At 58.9% G+C, this 17,883-nt stretch overlaps 1 protein-coding gene and 1 non-coding gene across 3 annotated transcripts in view; both read right to left on the reverse strand.

Annotated features, from left to right (window-relative positions):
- The window catches only part of EP400 (E1A binding protein p400), a 77,668-nt gene that overhangs the window by 16,151 nt on the left and 43,634 nt on the right, over window positions 1-17,883 (reverse strand). For both annotated transcript variants that reach the window (XM_090257242.1, XM_090257243.1), the window contains 16 exons: window positions 16,129-16,293; window positions 14,789-14,944; window positions 13,582-13,676; window positions 12,983-13,254; window positions 8,934-9,136; window positions 8,684-8,853; window positions 7,293-7,489; window positions 6,800-6,911; window positions 6,533-6,676; window positions 3,758-3,895; window positions 3,487-3,570; window positions 3,020-3,154; window positions 2,776-2,820; window positions 2,551-2,704; window positions 2,083-2,324; window positions 1,790-1,963 (listed from right to left, as the gene is read on the reverse strand). In XM_090257242.1, the coding sequence (XP_090113368.1) occupies window positions 1,790-1,963; window positions 2,083-2,324; window positions 2,551-2,704; window positions 2,776-2,820; window positions 3,020-3,154; window positions 3,487-3,570; window positions 3,758-3,895; window positions 6,533-6,676; window positions 6,800-6,911; window positions 7,293-7,489; window positions 8,684-8,853; window positions 8,934-9,136; window positions 12,983-13,254; window positions 13,582-13,676; window positions 14,789-14,944; window positions 16,129-16,293 (2,486 nt within the window). The remainder of the gene's footprint in view (window positions 1-1,789; window positions 1,964-2,082; window positions 2,325-2,550; window positions 2,705-2,775; window positions 2,821-3,019; window positions 3,155-3,486; window positions 3,571-3,757; window positions 3,896-6,532; window positions 6,677-6,799; window positions 6,912-7,292; window positions 7,490-8,683; window positions 8,854-8,933; window positions 9,137-12,982; window positions 13,255-13,581; window positions 13,677-14,788; window positions 14,945-16,128; window positions 16,294-17,883) is intronic.
- Window positions 7,700-7,830, reverse strand: LOC149996690 (small nucleolar RNA SNORA49). Its single transcript, XR_016507354.1, has one exon. It is a non-coding gene; the product is annotated as a small nucleolar RNA SNORA49 (small nucleolar RNA).

Raw genomic sequence — 17,883 nt, forward strand, 5'->3', positions numbered from 1 at the left:
GTGGGCCTCCCAATCACCCAGAGATGGAGAGCCCCACCGTCTTTAGGGACAGACCGGCTGGCCAAGAGCCTGAGGCCACAGACAAGCAGCGGAGCAGCACCTTCACCAGCGCCCCGGCCTTCCCTGCAGGCCTCTGGCCACAGCAGGCCATGAGGGGACAGAGGCTCCTGATGTCTGAGGCTGTTCTTTGGGGGCTTCAGCACTGCTTGTGCTGGTAACACCACCCTCCTAAGCCCCACAGCTCCACCAAGTGCCTGCCTGCTCCCAAGACACCTCAGCTCCCCACGGAGCTCAGAACAACCCCCCAAGCCCTGCAGAGAGCTAACTGGTGACGCGTCAGGGCCAGGCTCCCAAGCTCCTAAGTTCCAGTCATTTTCAAACTGCAGTCCGATATGGGGGCAAAGTGCCTGGAGGGAGAGCCCCGGGTGGAGGATGGTGTGCATGGGGAGCAGACACACGCACATGCTGTCCACATTAAGTGGAGGCCTTGAATCAAGGGGCAGCCAAGACCCACACCCACAAAACAAATGTGAGAGGTCGGGTGGCCATGCCAGGTGGCATGCCCTCCCGTGCCACAGAAAGCAGGGGGAGGAGGAGGCCAGGAAGACCGGGCCCCGGGCCCAGTCCCGACAAGAGCACAGCCTCGGCAGCAGGCTGGCTGTGCGGCAGGGGCTCCTGTCTGGACTCGCCTGGCTGGGAAGCGCTCCCCTTGCCAGTGTGAGCCAGCGGGGCCTTTGTGGGTCTCTCCCACAGGCACTGCCCTCCCGACCACTGCCACTCTCCCAGCTTTACAGGTCGTCCCCGGGGCGGCAGCCTCTCCAGCAAAGGCCCAAGTGAAGGGCACACAAGAGGTTCTCGTCACCACCAGACAGGCGCTTCACTGAGGTTCCTGGTGACTCAGAAGGTCACCTCCACATCTTACAAATACTCGTTTCCTTTACCTTCGTCCACGAGCAGAGGCAGAGGGTGAGATTTTAGCCTCGCCCTTTCCCGCGTTACGGTTACAGCCACCGTTAGAGGCCTCACGCGAGCCGTCCTGGTGACGGCACCCCGGGCCCGGGGAAAGCTTGCTTGTTGTTTTTAAACACAAAAGCCCCAAATGCCTCCTTTTGAGAGAAATGTTTTCAGAGCAATAGAAGCTGAGCTGACGCAAAGGCTGGCTACAGAAACAGCCAGACCCTGGTAAAGGAGGACCGTGGAGCCCTCCTTCCTGACAGGACGCCTGCTCCTGGGAGCGAGGCCCGAGGCCAGCAGGCAGAGGCCGGCAGAGGAAGCGACGTGACGAGTGTGCAGAGACCCATCAGCTCCATCAGCTCCAGAGCCACGAGGAAAGGCGCCCACACGGAGACCTGCACTCGCCCAGAGCTGACTCAGGGCCTCCCGGTGACAGACACCGAGGACCCGCTGTCCTGGGACGGGCGGCACCCACAGGCGCGCAGTTAGTCAGGACCAGCGTCCGGAGCGCGCCAACCCAGCGCAGCAGCCCAGGGGCCAGGGACAGCGGACCCGTCCTTCCGTGAGCGAACAGCACAAAGCGACGTCTTCCTGTCCGCTCAGAGGGAAGGGGGACCGAGCTCACTGGCGCTGGGGCCACAAGACAGCACAAAGCGTTTTCCAAATGACAGAGTAGCACAGATGCTCCGCGTCACGCGCACCTCAGACACCAGGGACTCCAGCCTGAGCCCAGGCAACCAGGGCAGCTGCGCCTCAAGTCCGGTGCCAGCACAGCACGGCCTTCACCCCACTGGGTCCCCTGCCGACCCTGCGAGCGGATGCCAACGGTGCTCACCTTCCCTTCCTCCCGGGGGATGAGCACGCTCTCGTAGCGGCTGCGGCACTGCTTGGAGGAGCGGTAGATGCGGCTGCAGGAGTTGACGACATCGCTAACGAGGTCCCAGTTGGGTGTGTGGGCCGGAGACACGATCGTGAGGTTCAGAGGCAGCTCCAGCAGCTGTTTCACAGCCTAGAGGTGCAAGGTCAGGCCCAGGAGGTCAGTGCGCTGGGCGCCACCAGGTCTCCCACGGCCACAGTGAGGAGACAGACGCGGACGAGTGTGCGGGACGGCCCGCAGGACCCGCTCACCTGCAGCAGCGCCCAGTCCTCGCTGATGAGCCACTCCGGGTTGTCAGGACCCGACTCGGCTGCCGGTTTGGCAAAGGTGGGCAGAGGCTTGGCGAACTGCGTCTGCTGCTTCAGCAAGAGGTTCTTCTTCTGCTCCTTCCCCTCCCGACGCATCTTCAGCAGGCCTGGGGTCGCGCGGTCGAACAGCGACCGCGGGGGCACGACAGCCTCCCCATGACGCTGCTTCTTTTTCCTGCCAGCGGCTGCACAGAGAGGTCGGTCAGTGTGGCCGTCCCCAGAGCACCCCATTGCCTCAATGAGCCGAGGAAGGAACAAGGGGCCGGGCCAGCCAGGGTGCCCGTCCCGGGAGCCCTGGGCAAACACAAGCCCCCCCGCCTTCACTGCTGGCTGAGGCTGTGCACGCCAGGGCTCCTGCTTGCTCCCTAACGCGGAGCAGCGTGGCACAGGAGCGTGGCCGCCGGTGCCCACCTGAGGGGTCCGTTCTGTGCCGCCGGCGTTCTTTCCTCACGTACACGGGGGGCAGCTTGGCCTCAGGGATGGGCGTGGTCTCGTACATGAGACACATGACAGAGTCGATGTAGATGTCGTGGTCGTCCTGGGGCGGCGTGGGCGGGGTCCAGAGCTGCACGGAGAAGGCAGAGGCGTGAGCGCCGCGCTCTACAGGGGACAAGGACCCCAGGGCGAGGCACTTACCGGCATGACTTCTGTCTGTCCGTCTGCACCTTCATAGATATATTCCTGAGGGAGACAGAGGGGAAACTTTCAGCAGGACAGCCTGCTTCACGCTGTAAGCCACCTTCGCAGCTCTTCCAGCTACGTGCCAGGGACCTCCCCACAACCCCACCAGGGGAAGGCACACATGTAACCGAAACACTGGGCAACGGTTCTCTGCGGCACAAGCCAGGGCTGTGACGCGGGGACATGCAGTGGTGCGCACCGCGTTGTAGGCGTCCTCCCTGGTGTAGGTGAGTAGCTGCTCCTGCTCCTGCTCCCGCAGCGCCCGGGCCTCCTGCTCCCGCAGCGCCTGCAGGTTCTGGGCCTCCCAGGCACTCACCGCGGTCAGCACGGAACCCTGCCGGGAGACACCGCCCCGACACAGCGTCCAGCACCGTCCCCACCTGGGCACGCATCTGCCCCCAGGCCCCGTCTCTGACGAAGGATCCTCTCTTCCCTGTCATGGCTCCCCTCCGAGCTGTGGCTACTCATTTCCTAGAACCTCCTTTCTGCCCAACAGGGGGCCTCTACCCAGCACCACGTGCTTCCCAACACTGCGTGTCTGCGAGGGCGCCCCAACGCCCCGGCCGTGAGTCCCTGCACTGCTGGGCTTGGCACTCGCTCCCCTGGTTGCGGGCACACCCCCTGAGTCAGCACCGAGACCCCCCTGCCCGGGAAGACGATCTTTACCTCACTGTTCCTCTCCTGTTCGTGGCCGATGGAAGTATGGAATAATTCCAGGTAATGCAAGGCATACTTTTCAATTGGGGTTAGCTGTTACAAAACACATGTTTTGGATACAGTTATCTGCAGGTTACTAAGGGTTAAGGGTCCCTTACAACTCCCACCAGTACTTGAATCAAAGAAGTGGCTGTTCTTGGCCAAAGTAAGAAACAGCTCATGAAAGGAAGATGCTTAAAACAGGGGCTGGTAGAGAAAACCAGGCTGAGGACGCCCAGACCTGCGCCATGAAGTCGGCCAGTTCCTCCAGCTGTGAGGGCTCCTGGCCCCGGGGGCTGTCGGGGTCGGACGGCTCGGGCACGGCCTCCCCTGTGGGCTCCTGCACGTCCCCCTCCAGATACTCGATGCTCTTCAGGGCCTGAGGAGTGATGTGCGAGGGTTAGATGGCTCTGCCAGGATTTTAACACTTAAGTCCAGGGTTTGGCAGAGCCACGTGATGCCGCTGGATGCCCGCCCTGCCCCCCGAGCCCCTGGGTGGTGCGTCTGTCCCTCAGGAGCCCCTCACACCCGTGAACCAAGGCAGGGAGAGGATAGGAGCGCCTCGCTGGGCGAGGAATAGCCACAGGCACACACGCCGCATGCAGTCAAGTGCCCAGACCCGCAGGGTGTGAGATGAGGGCCTGATTGCTCAGGTGTGCCCGTCATCACCTGCAGGCCCTGCAGGGAGAACACAGGCTCACCCACAGCATCAGCCAAAGGTAACCACCCAGCATCAAGGCAGCTAAAACAAGCCCACAGAAAATGGGACAGATGACAAGACACGCCACCATGGCTCAGGAAATGCAAATCAAAGGAAACGCCACTGTGCACCTGTCCCAACAGCTGGGACACACTCCTGGTGGGTGCGGCAGTCGTGGGGACACACTCACACCAGGACAGCCAGTTTTGTATAGAGATTATTAAGACATGGAACAACCTTCTTTCAGGGCAATTTGACAAAATCTGCCAAGTTTAAAAGATAACTGCCCCACACTCTACACACATTATTTCCAGACAAACTGTACACACAGATGTGAAGAATAAAACCCTGAGACACCTGGAGAAAAACCAATGGGGACGTCGTGGGCACCGCAGGGCGAGGGGCCTTTCGGACAGAACAGAGAGTGACCACAGAATCGAGACGCCCGCTGAGGCATCAGGACGAAGACTTTCTGCTCACTGAACGCCAGCAGGACAAAGGCCGGGGGAAGACTTCACACAGATGCAGCCAAGGCCTTGCATCCGGGACACGCAGAGAGGGAGAGACGCCAGCTCAGAAACAGGACAAGGGTGTGAGCAGAAAAGGTCGCCATCCCGCCAGCCAGCGCCACACGCAGAGGACAGCACAGCGCAGGAACAAGCCCGCCTGCAAGTGCCTCGTCCCAGCCACGGCCCCGCGGCCCCACGCCCGCGCTGCTGGCAGGGAAGGCAGCACAACCAGCTGGGAAACTGGCAGCATCTGCGCACGTGACACCTGCTCCCCGACGACCTGGGGCCCTACCCCAGGGCACCCTCCGCTAAGACGTGCTCCACTGTCTACCAAACGACACGGCCTGGTGGCCACCAGAGTGTGACTACGCCCAGAGGCGAGAGTGAGGGCTGCTGCACAGGACAGGAGCCGGAGCCAGACCCAGGGAGCAGCCGGGGGCCATGCGTGGTCAGTGGAGCTGTGCTTCACGCCAGGGGTGGAGCGCAGGGCGTGGTTTCCGGGCGCCCGGGGCAGTCCCTCACGGGGGCAGTCGCGGGAGCGAGCAGATGTCTGCGACGGGAAGCCTCCCGTGCGTCCCCGTGCTTCACCTGCTGCACAAGCCCTTTCAAGAGCACCCACTGCGGGAAAACTGCACCAGCGCCCAACGCGCTGCAAGTCAAGGCTGCTTTGCACAGCTGCTGTGACCGCAGGACCAGCGGCCAACGGGCCGCCCACCCGGGGCTGGTGGGCATGGGGGAGCCGCCACCCTGATCCTTACCCACACCCACAAAGCCTGTCAACTCCACCCTCAAAAGTCCCCACATGCTCAGCGTGTCAGTGCGCCTGGCCTCCGAGGTGGTTCCAGAGCCGGGTGACTGTTTTGAGCCACACGCCCAGTCAGGCCCCATCTCCATCCCCTCTCGGCCCCTTCGGCCCCTGCTGTGCGCGCGTGGAGGCGGGCCCTGCCGCAATGTCCCTGCCGTCCCTCTGCCCACAGCACCCTCCCCACGCCGCCTGCTCGACCCGGAGGCCTGGCTGCTCAGCATGGCCCTTCATGGTGACGAGAACCTGGGCAGGTTCCCAACTTGCTGTCTCGTCTCTCCCCTTCCTGGAACACAAGGCTCATGAGGGCAAGACTTCTATCTTCCATCAGGGCTACGTCCCCGCGGCCTAGGACAGTGCCCGGCTCAGTAACACTGTCCACCAACACGTGCAGGCGGAGCACTGAGACCCTCCTGCTCTGAAGAAAACGAAGCAGCTGCTGGTGTGCTGACCCACGTCTCCAAGAGGCAGGGCGGGCAGCTGCCCAACCCTCTCCCGCACACACACGCTGCGGCCCACGCTCCTCCAGGGCACCATGACGTGCAGCAGAGGTCACACCGTCACCTCCAGGAGGGTCTGGCCTCCTTGCTGTCCCTGCCTGCCACTGGACAGACCGCGGTCCCTCAGACACAAAGAGCTGAGATGCTACTGTGGGAGGAACAAAGCTCACAGGACGCTCCCCAGGAGACAGGAGGCACCCAGGCAGCACCATGAAGTCTGTGCAGACTGACTTGTCGCCATAAATTTGCAAAGGGTTTACCACATGCCTGACTGCTCCTTATTAACAGAATAGTTAAAAATGGAAGCGAGGTAGCAAATCCTTCTCATCAAGGGCCCAGCTGCCAGGAGGATGAGGTTGGGGGTGGCAGGGGTGGGTGGGGCCTGTAGCCTGAGGAAAAGGACCAGGAGGAGCCCGTAGAGCCTGAGAGCAGAGGGGGTCAGGGCCAGGGCCCAAGGCGGGCAGCCCCTGACCTGGGACGTGAGGCAGGCCCCGTCAGTCCTCACCTCTATAAAAGGCCGTGCAATTCTGGGTGCAATGGTTTCCGTCACAGAAGGCTCCTGAGAAAGTACAACAAACTCTTCGGCTTTCACTGGGAAGCCGGCATCGTCCACAGGGGAATACACCTCAAACAGCTCCTGGATGGTGCGCTGAACACAGAAACGCCCGTTACTGCCCAGGAACAAAGAAGCAGCTCCGTGCCTGACCTGAGCGCAGGCCACACACTGGCGCCACTGGGCAGAAACGCTCTGGGAACCGGCCGGCGAGGATACCTGCGTCAGGAACGCCATGGAGTAGTCATTTCCCTGAGCAGCCACTTCTCGGATCAGGTCTTTGGTTCCGTTTTTCAGAAGTTTCTCTTCAATGGAGTTGCCACTCACAAGCCTGCAAACAGACCCAGGACACAGGCAGAGACGGCTGGGCCCCCCGAGCACCACGGCACTGAGGCCGCCTGGGAGAGCGCGCCCCCCGGGTGGGCACCGCGCGGCTTCCGAAGCACCTAAGTCAACGCTGTCTGCGCGCCCTGTGCAACCCCTCCTTTGTGTGGTGGCCACAGGCCTCATCACCCACTGCCCCCACCTCCCACGCAGCATGTGGCAGGTCCTGGGAGGCCCTTCGGCCAGCCGGCTGGCCCTCCCACACTGGCCTCCACCTGGATCATCCTGCTCCCAGAGTCACCGTGAGCACCTGTCTTCAGTGGCAATAACTGGGCGGCACCCTCTGCCCGCGCCCGCGCACACCCGCACGCTCTCCACGCGGCCTCACCTGTACACATGCACGTCCTTGCGCCTCCCGATCCTGTCGCACCACTGCTGGGCCTGGGCGTCCAGCACGGGGTTCAGGTCGTGGTCGTAGAACACCACCGCGTCGGCCTCCACCAGGCTCATACTGGGGGCGCGGCTGCGCGTGGAGAGGACAGCGCAGAATACCCGCCGGTCTCTGTTGAAGCTCCTCATCAGCTCCTGGGACGACAGACCTCAGTCAGGACTCTGGATGCTCACAGTCAGAGCGTGCTCCCCAGACCGCCTGGCTCACGCTCCCACGGCCCAGTCACGCTGGACCTCCGGCATGTGGTCCTGGCTCTTCTGTGCCCTTGCATCCTCACTCACGTCCCACACAACTCAGACCACACGCGTCGTCACACAACGGGACGGTCGGGTTCCAGGACACGTGCTGTCAGCTCAGTTCGTAGGCCCCCCAAGAAAGCAGTGTCCTCCGGGGGAGGGAATCTGTGCTTTTCCTGTCCCCCCAGGCAATGCCAGGACGCTTTACAGCAAAAGCCCCTGGAGTAAGGCTGAGGGAGCACACGAGTCAGGAGGGCCTGTGCCCGCTCAGGGCCGGCCACTGGGACGGCCTCGCTGAGCACATCTCCGCAACCCATGCAGCCTCAGCACACAGCGCAGCGGGCCAGCCTCCTCCTTCAGGAAAGTCTGGCTGCAGTTTGTTACTCCGCCACCCAGCGCAGCGGCCCCCTTTCCTGCTGCCCAGCGCACGTGCGGCGCGGGCGTGGGCGGGCTGCTGGGCTGCAGGGCGGGACTGGGCCCCGCGGCACACAGGCCAGCCGCCGCCTTCCGCTCGTGGAACGTTCTGCCACGCTGTTGCCCCCGCTCCCCGGCACTGGGGGCTACTCAGAACCTGGCCCAGACCCTGGCCCGTGGACAGCTCATTCCCCACTCTCTGCTCTGGGCACGGACTTCATGCCTGACTGGGGCAGAACACATCCAAGGGAACAGCGGTGCACACCAGCCTGTGAGGGGAGCGCTGGTGCTCCCCTCGGGGACCGAGGCCTTCCAGCGGGCAGCACGAGCATGTGCCACGTGGCAGCCAGTAAGGGGCCCAGCGACCCGCTGCTCGGATACGTGGGAAAGAGCCCAGGGCTCCCACAGGCACAGCGCCCACTGTGAAGGAAGCAGCTGGGTTTCCTGTCCCACTCAGCCACCGCCTGAAGCACGCCAACCCCGTCTGTCGTGACTGCACGCCAGCAGCTGATTCTGCGACATGGGGTCGACTGCTGTCTGGACTGAGATGGCGTGCGAGAAAGCATTTTCAAAGGATGGAGCTGGAGACTCACTCAAGGTGAAAGCCACAGAGATGGCCGCTGCTCCCGTGGTTCGAACGGTCGACGCAGCGCTGGCGCGGAGTGGACGTCTCCTTACCTGCCGCTGTTCGCTGTTGGCATTTTCATCAATTCGGATGTAGGTGAGGTAATGGAAGTTCAAGAACATCTCCAAGATGTCCAACATGAGAACCATCTGGGACAGGATCAGCACTCGACGCCCTTCTGACTTCAGCTTCTGCAGCAAGGTCGCCAAGGCTTCCAGCTTTCCTACGAGGGGACAGCACCAAGGGTCTCACCACCCGTAGCGGCAAAGTGACGGGGGAGCGTGTGCCCGGCCCCTCTCCTACCTGAGTCGAGCTGGACCAGTCTCAGCTCAGGGAACTGCAGGGAGCGCGGGGCTGTCGCCCGCTGTAGCTGCTGGGCGTAGGGCGCCATCTGCTCCCGCAGGCGGTGCCTGAAGAGCCTCATTCTGTGGCTGTAGAGGGAGGGCAGTCGCGCCACCCACAAGGACGGGGGTGGGGCCACCACCGGTGGGATCACGCACACCACCCTGAGAAGAGAGCGGCCTCGTCACACATGGCACCTCAGCTGCTGCCCCAGGGAACACCTCCGACAGGCGGTCACTGTGGGTGACGAGCTTGCTGGCTACAGCAAGCAGGAGAGCGAGGCCCCACCGTCCCGGCCGGGAGGGCCAGCCAGGAGGACACCCAGGGCAGGCGCGGGTGCTCACGGCCTGTTCCCTGGGAAGGACGAGTCTCCTGGTGGGAATTTAGACAAGGGCGCTCAGTCTCCTGGCCAGTCTGCGGGGAGAACATGAACCCAGAGCGGCTGCAGTCTCTGTGCCACCAGGAGGGGAGGCAGACTGGGAGGAAGGGGCCCACATCACAACTGGCCTGACTCCCGCCTCCTGGCCTGTGAACGCCACCTGCACTAGAAGAGCGCTCACACTGAAGTCAGCTCAAGCTAATTTCTGCGACGTGCTACCAACAGCACGCAAGCCAAAAGCCATCCATCAGCAAAACGCTGATGAACAAAACCAAAGAACTAAATAAACAGATGTTCCATGTTCGTGGATAGACAGAGTCAACACTGTCTGGTGCTAGCTCTTCCCAACTTGATTTAGACACTCAACACAATCCCGGTCAAAATCCCAGCAAGTCGTTTTGTGGGTGCTGACAGGCTGACTCTAAAGCTGACATGGAGGCAAAGGACGCGGAACAGCTGCACGCACTGGAGAAGAACAGAGTCTGGGGACCAGCACCACCGACTCCAAGACGCTGACGGCGAAGTCGCAGTGATAAACACAGGGTGCTGATAGGAAGGAGCCACGGAGGTGCACAGAACAGAGCAGAGCACTCGGAAACACACCCGCCTGCTTACAGTCAGCTGACCTCTGACGAGGCACAAAGCCGATACTGCAACAGAGACAAGAGCCTTTCCGACAAACGGCGCTAGCACTGCACATCACTTGCAAAAAGCAGATCCAGACGCAGACCTCGCACCACCACAGATATTCAGAACTCCTAAGACTTAATAATAAGAAAACCTGATTAAAAAACGGACCAGCGACCTTAACAGACAGCTCACCTAAGACCTACAGATGCAAATAAGCAAAGAAAGATGCTCCACATCACGTCCTCAGAAGCGCAGCTGAAAACTGTGAGACACCGCTGCACACGCACTCAGACGGCCAAACCCTAGCCCTGACCACGCCAAGCCCTGGGAGGAAGTGAGCAGCGGGAGCTGCCCTCGCTGCCACAGGGACAGACGGGGCAGCTGCCCAGGAAGGAGGTTGGCTTGTTTCTCACAAACCCACACACACTCTCACCGCACGACCCAGCAGTCATTTCTGCCGTTATCTCCCCAAAGGAGCTAAAAAGCATGTGCACAAACGTTTATGGCACCTTGGTTCACAACTGCCACAACTTGGGAGGAACCGAGATGTGCTTCCGCAGGTGATGAATAAAGAAGCCGCAGTCCAACCAGAGAGTGCAGTGTTACTAAGCGACCAAGAAACGGGCTACTGACCTCCGACCAAGATGGAGGCACAGACACACTTCACCTCCTCGCACAACCATAGAAGGATCACAACTAACTTCAAAACAAAAAACAACCAGAACTGCCAGAAAATCAAACTGCATGGAAGTCCAACAACCAAGGATTTAAAGAAGAAATATTCATCCAGATGAGTAGGAGGGGTGGAGCCAGAGAGCCAGGGTGGTGAGGATGCCAGCTAGGCAGCGATGGCGGCCGACAGGATGAGCGGTTCCACATTCCTGTGTGGCAGATGAAAGCCAGGAGGGAGACCTAGGCAGTGATCTCAGCCCCAGGTCAGACCATGCAGACCAGGATCCCAGCGCCAGGAAAATAAAGCCTCATTGCTTCTGTCTGTGAAGACAGTGGGGGCTGGGGCGGCAGAAGAAACTGCCCATCTCTCAGGAGAGTTCTTTTAGAGGCCCCCACGGTCCTAGAACGTCTGCAAACCTACCCACTCTAGGAATCACCACCAGGGCAATAGTTAGAGCGGCGCCAGTCACATACAGGAAGTGGATGAAGTGACTGGAAAGAGAGATTCCTCTCCCACATACAGAGCCACAAAGCAGTGAAGTAGGTAGCCTCCCACTGACAAATACCTAAGGCTCCGCCCCTTACAACATAACAGGTGCACCCAGACAGGGAGTTCAAAGCAGCTCTACCTAATACATAGAAACAACACAGGGAGGCTGCCAAATTGAGGAGACAAAGAAATATGGTTCAAATGAAGGAATAGAACAAAATCCCAGAAAAATAACTAAATGAAACAAAGCCAACCTATCAGATGAAGAGTTCAAAACACTGGTGATCAGGATGCTCAGAGAACTCACTGAGTACAGCAAACGCATAAGGGAAGACATGCAGGCTATACAAAGTGAAATTTAAGAAATCTGCAGGGAACCAACAGTGAAGGGAAGGAAGCCAGTGTTCAAATCAATGATTTGGAACATAAGGAAAAAATAAAGTCGACCAGTACGGAAAGAAGAAACAATAATTTTAAAAAACGAGGAGAGCATAAGGACCCTCTGGGACACCCAAAAGTGCCAACATGTGAACCATAGGGGTGCGAGAAGGAGAAGAGGAAGAGCAAAAGATTGAAAACTTATTTGAAAAAATTAAAGAAAACTTCTTTAATTTGGCAAAGGAAATAGACATACAAGTCCAGGAAGCACAGAGTCCCAAACAAGTTGGGCCCAAAGAGGACCACACCAAGGCACAACATAATCAAAATGCCAAAGGTTCAAGATGAAGAGAGAGTGCCTGGCTGGTATGGCTCAGTGGATTGAGTACCAGCCTGTGAACCAAAAGGTCGCCGGTTCAATTCCTCGTGAGGACATACGCCTGGGTTGTGGGCCAGGTCCCCAGTTGGATGCATGCAAGGGGCAACTGAATGATGTTTCTCTCCCTCTTTCTCCATCCCTTCCCCTCTCCCTAAAAATAAGTAAATAAAGTATTTTTTAAAAAAAGATAAAGGGAGAATCTTAAAATCAGCAAGGGAAAGGCAGAGAGCTACCTACAAAGGAGTTCCCATAAGACTATCAGCTGAATTCTGAAAAGAAACTTTGCAGGCAAGAAGGGACTGGCAAGAAGTATTCAAAGTGAGGAAAAGCAAGGACCTACAACCAAGATACTCTACCCAGCAAAGCTATCATTTGGATGGAAGGGCAGATAAAGTGCTTCCCAGACAAGGTGAAGCTAAAGGAGCTCATCATCACTAAGCCCTTATTATATGAAATGTTAATGTGACTTATTTAAGAAGAAGATCAAAACTATAGATGTTAAAATGACAACAAACTCACAACTATCAACAACTGAATTCAAAAAAACAAACTAAGCAAACAGCCAGAACAGGAACAGAATCATAGGTGTGGGGATCATTTGGAGGGTTATCAGCTGGGGGAGGGGGAGAAATGGGAAAATGGTGCAGGGACTAAGAAGCATAACTGGTAGGTACAAAAGAGGCAGGGAGAAGTTAAGAATAATATAGGAAGTGAAGAAGCCGAAGAATTTACATGCATGACCCATGGACGTGAACTGAGGTGGAAGGGATTGCTGGAGGGAAGGGGGGTACCAGGAAGAGGCAGGCAAAGGGAAGAAAACTGGGAGAACTTTAATAACATAGTCAATAAAATATAGTTAAAAAATAAAGAACAGAACAAAACAAAAGAAAGTAAAAAAATGAGCTACTAGGTGAAGAAAAGGGGTGGAGAAACCTGAACCGCACATCACACAGTGGGAGCAGCCGTCGGAAAAGGCTGCACTCTACGACCTGCTGGAAAAGGTAAAGCGACGGGGAAGGTGAAAGGTCAGGGCTGCCGGGGCTTGGGGAGGGAAGGATGAATGGGTGAGCACAGAAGCTCACCTGTTGATAACATCCTGGAGGGACTCTTGACGTTGAGTCAGCGTCAAAATCAGGTCTTTCAGGCTTTTAGAGGGTGACGTGTAGCTGTGCGCTGGCCCGGCTCCCTTGCCGTGTCTGCCCCCCGAAGGCCCGAGCCCCGGGGCCCGCTCTCTGCAGGCCAGGGAACACATCCCCAGCAGGTCTGCGCCGTAGACAGGGGCCCGGGAGCAGCGCCGCTCGTTGACAGCATAAATCTGGTCCAGCCGCTCTTTCCAAAGCCGGGTCTTTTCCTCCTGCATCCCAGTGATGAGACGGTCAGTGAGAAACAACAGGCCGGCTGGTGGTCTGCTGGGGCCCTGAGGGTCCCCGGGACTAGCCAAAGAGCGTGCAGGAGTGACCCACGACACAGACAACACTGGGAACTGACTGCGGGGGTGGGGGATGGGGTGGGCGGGAGAGGGCAAAGAGGGAAACGCTGGGACAACTGTAACAGAACAACAACAACAAAATGACAAAAAGCATTTTCCAAATTGAAATTAGGTAACCCAGACTGCATCCTGCTGAAGGCACACAGGAGCAGGTGTTGCCCACGGGCCAGGGCGCCCCAGTGCCGCCCGTACCTGGGTCGGTCCTCCGAGTGGAGAAGCTGGTTTGGAAGCCACTCCAGGTTCCCCTACAGTCAGGGGGTTCACTGCCGCTCGACCAGGGACACCAACTACAAGTCAAAGGCCGCAGTCGGCAACAGAGCCCCAGCGCCCCCCGCACCCCCCACGCCGTCCACAGCGAGCCCTCGGGGCCAGCGCTGCCTCCCGCTGGTGCAGGCTGGGGCTGTGCACCCTCACAGCTGACGCAGCCGGAGCCACCAGCGCAGCAGCCCTGCTCCCTGGCCACACTGTCTCAGCCTGAGCGCCAGCCTGTCTCTTCCCTTAGGGGAGCGCCCGTGTGCACCAGACCCGTGGCCATCCTCCCGGCGAAAGCGCTGGCACGGTGACCACCAGGGCCCCGTCTGCCCTTGGGTCAGGAGTCAGCACTGCGCCCCAGAGCAGCACATAGTGGCCTCGGGATCAGCCAGGGCCATGCTGCCTGCCCCACAGACCTGTGCTCAGAGGACAGTTCAGAGGCCTGAGGACAGAGGGCCCTGGGGAAGGGCGCAGAGGGGCTGTGTGACCTGTGGGAACATGGGCCCCTCACACGCGGGGGAGGCCACGAGGGCCATCGTTTAGTGTACTGTGCAGACTGGCCAGCTCCTCGGTCAAGGACCAGCCAAAAAGAAACTTCCGGGATGTGGGCCTGGAGACCCCACACACTATGATGCTGTCTGCTTTGTTTTCTGTCCTCTAACCCTGTACTGGGAAGGCCTGCGTCCTAATACGTGTGTGTCGGTCGCAGCCAGTCCTCTGGGTTATTTCTTTGAGGTCGGCAAGCAATAATACACTTCTGCTTTTGGCTTTTTCCGAATGTCACATAGCTGGAATCACATCGGCTCTTTCCACGACAGGAGGGCTGAGGTGACGGGGCGGAGCATGTCCAGGGAGCAGCCACGGACAGGGCGGGAGGCGGCAGGGGCTGGGTCAGATGGCAGAGGGCTAAGCCCTGCCTCGTGGCCGTCCCAGGGGAAGTCCCAGCACCAAGACAAACCCTAAGGTAAGTGAGGGCTGGTGGCCGTCGGCCATAGCTCTGAGAACGAGAGGAAACAGGCCAAGCGGGCAGGACCCTGAGCCCTGAGCCCCTCACCCTGAAACCCAGACGCCACCCAGTTACCTCCAGGAAAGTCAGGAGGTGGTGCCACGGGCAGGGCCCGTCGCCCTCCTGCACAGGGTACCCTACCTGGTGGGGTCGTGGGGGCGGGGCCCGGGCCCCCGGCCTGGGGCTTGCTTCCCAGGGCGCTCAGGGCGCCCACCTGGGACACAGTCTGCATCACCACGGGGCCCGGGGGGCGCAGGTAGGACTGCCCAGGGGCGGACACGATCTGGAGAACGCTGCCTGCAAGCACACACGCACCAGGAGGGTTAGTCTCGCTCATGTCGCGTGTGCAGGACGCACAGGCCACAAACCGAAACCCAAAACCAAACTTTCCCCAACAGGGCAAAGCTCAGCTCCTTGGAGAAAGATGAAAACACTTTGTTCACAATGACTGTAACTCGAAGGAACAATGTCATTTTTCTTAATGTCCAAAGAAAGCTCATCTATTTCTAGAAACCCCTGACCTCTGTCATTATAACGGGCACCCACTGAGAATCTACGGCCACGTCTGTTTGTGGCCTGAGTCACAGGCAGAAGCTGTCAGCTCCCGGATCACACGCTGATGCTTGCCGATCATCAGCTGGATGAAGAAATACCTAAAAACTTGTTTTTTAGCCCAAACACTGGGGCTCTGCCTGAGGAGCTGGCCACCTCAACCCCTACTGTGGGTGCGTCTCCACCGTGGAGCGGCGTCCTGTAGCAGCTCCAGAGCACCAGGGACAGCAGCCCGTGGCCTCACTCCTCCGACGAGAAACTGGGAAATACGGCGTGAAACCTGACTGCACAGCTTCCCTGCTGCAGGCTTCCTGGGCCTGCCCTCTGCTGACAGACGGGGACCCTGCTGCAACCTTCTGCCCTGACCAGAGCTCACCTCACAGACACTGCTGGGGGCAGGCGGGGGCTGCTGCCAACGCCACCCTGAATCCCAACCTACAGCTGAAAGGGACAAAAATGACTGGGCTGCGGCCATCTGATCACTTGGGGCTAACTTGGGCGTACCACTCAGAACACACCCCCCTTTTCTTCAGAAAGCAGCCATGGCCCGGAAGCTCTGGTCCAGGAGTGCCTGGCCATGTGCGAGAGTGTGCTTCTCCCGCAGGAACTGCCGGGCCACTGGCGTTTTTAGGACAAGTCACCTCACAGCACGATTAAAAAGGAGTGTTTCTGTTTTAGTTTCAGGACAGGGAGCCTCTAAGAAAGGGCAGGGTTTTAAAAACAACCACCACCTACTGAACGCGTGTCGAGGAGGGGCCGCCAGGAGACCCACACGTCACCCCCCACTGGTCCTCCCAGCACCCGCTGAGGTCACACCCTCTGAGGTCAAGCTCACTGTGGTGTTTACAGGGAGGCACTGGAGCTGAAAGTCGCTGCAGCGAGGGGCAGCCGGGGGGGTGGGCTCTCAGGGGACGGGGCGCGGCTCTCACCTTGCAGCTGCAGCGGCTGGCCGGCCGTGAGCTGCCGCAGCTGGCTGTGCGACAGGGTGAACTTGTTTCCCTGGAACTGCAGGGTCACTGGGGTCTCAGGCTGGGCGACCCGGCTCGGTGGTCCCGCGAGCGAAGCCAGCTGCGCTATTTTGACCACCTCCCCACCTGCGGGACACAGAGGAGAGGGGGTCACCCTCCTGTGGAGAGTCTGCGGTCGTGACACTGACAGCTGCTTGTCACACAGAATGACCGCGGGGGAACTGAACTGTCAGAAGGCCATGGAGTGCGCGCTGCTGCCACTTTTGGAAAATAACTATTTTCATAGAAAAGTGAAGATAAAGTTAACATCAGATTTTAACAGTTAACTTCTGTAATCAAAACGGGTACACTTTAGACATCAGATATTAACACAATTACCCAAACTATTAAGAGACACTTTACTTTTCTCTCCGACCAGTAAATAAGCAGCAAGCGCCAGGAACAGCAGAAATCTCTTTGTGGCCCTGAAAACCCATGTGTCAACCTCTGCTCCCGAGGACCTCCAGCAAGTGCACAGTACACATCTGGCCTGGCCACAAGAGACAGGCTCTACCAGCGCAGGTGAGGGACGGACCCGGGCCCCAGCATCCCCGCCACCCCCAGGCACCCGAGCACAGAAACACAGCACGTGAACGCAGCTCCAGGACATCAAAGGCCACACTGTCTGAACTGGGGCGTAGGATCCAACTGTGAGGTTTGCAGTCAGGAAGTGCGGAACTTCCCATCGCTCAGAGCCTTCTGTCGAGAACCTAACTCAGATGCAGCCGTGTGCACCCCGCTCAAAAGGCTGTATTTACAAAGAATTAAAGACTTTCTACCCAATGGTTGGTATGAGTCTGAACGTTCCTCCCAAGAAAGCCCAGGCAAGAACTATTAGTGGTAAGATCAGGAAGACAAGAAGCAGAAGACAAGAAAACACCCAGGTATCGTGCGCACAGAAACCGTGAACAGGACGGGAGAAGGAAAACGGAGACGCGAGGTCTGCACGCAGAGTGCCTCCCGCCAGCCCTCGTGGCCATACAGGGGAGAGGCCACCAGACTGAAGGCGACCGGGCTGCTGCGCTCCCCAGCACAGCTCCTGTGGCACAGCTGCAGGAGCCATGTCCCAGGCCAAGAAGCGCGTTCTGCGGGCGGTGACGGGGTGATGGCCAGAGGCCGGGCAGAGCCAGAGTCAGTGCAGTGAGTCCTTGGGACCCCGCGCCTCTGGCCCTCTACCAAGGCCTCCGCACAGCCTGTCACACCGCAGACGTGTGCGAGACGGCATCGGAGACCTGGTGCAGCACACGGCATGAGCAGGGCACTTCCCACTGCAGAACCAACAGTGCCCATGTGAGGTTTAGAAACATGCTAACTGCACTGGTCACAGTGAGAAACTCTACTAAATGAAGTTACTAAGATTGCGATGTTTCAGTCACTGAATCATCACAGAATGTCTCCACTGAGCAATAATTCACTCCGGGTTTAAATTTGGTAACAGCGAGGACCAAAAGGAAGTCACAGTGTTTAGAAACCAAATGCTCATTCCCACGGCTGGCAAGGAGTGCCCTGCTCCCCAAGCTGGCCTGTAGCCTGGCTAACAGAAAGGGAGGCGCAGCCATCAGCACACAGCGCAGAGAGTGAGCGGGGAGGAAAGCAGAGCTGACGCCTGGGGTCCGGAGAAAGGACAGAGGAAGGATGGGCACCGGCCCTGGAGACTTAGGACTAGAGAGGACCGCA

Source organism: Furipterus horrens, unplaced genomic scaffold, assembly GCF_987537825.1.
Source record: "Furipterus horrens unplaced genomic scaffold, mFurHor1.1.pri manual_scaffold_11, whole genome shotgun sequence".
Classification (NCBI taxonomy): domain Eukaryota; kingdom Metazoa; phylum Chordata; class Mammalia; order Chiroptera; family Furipteridae; genus Furipterus; species Furipterus horrens.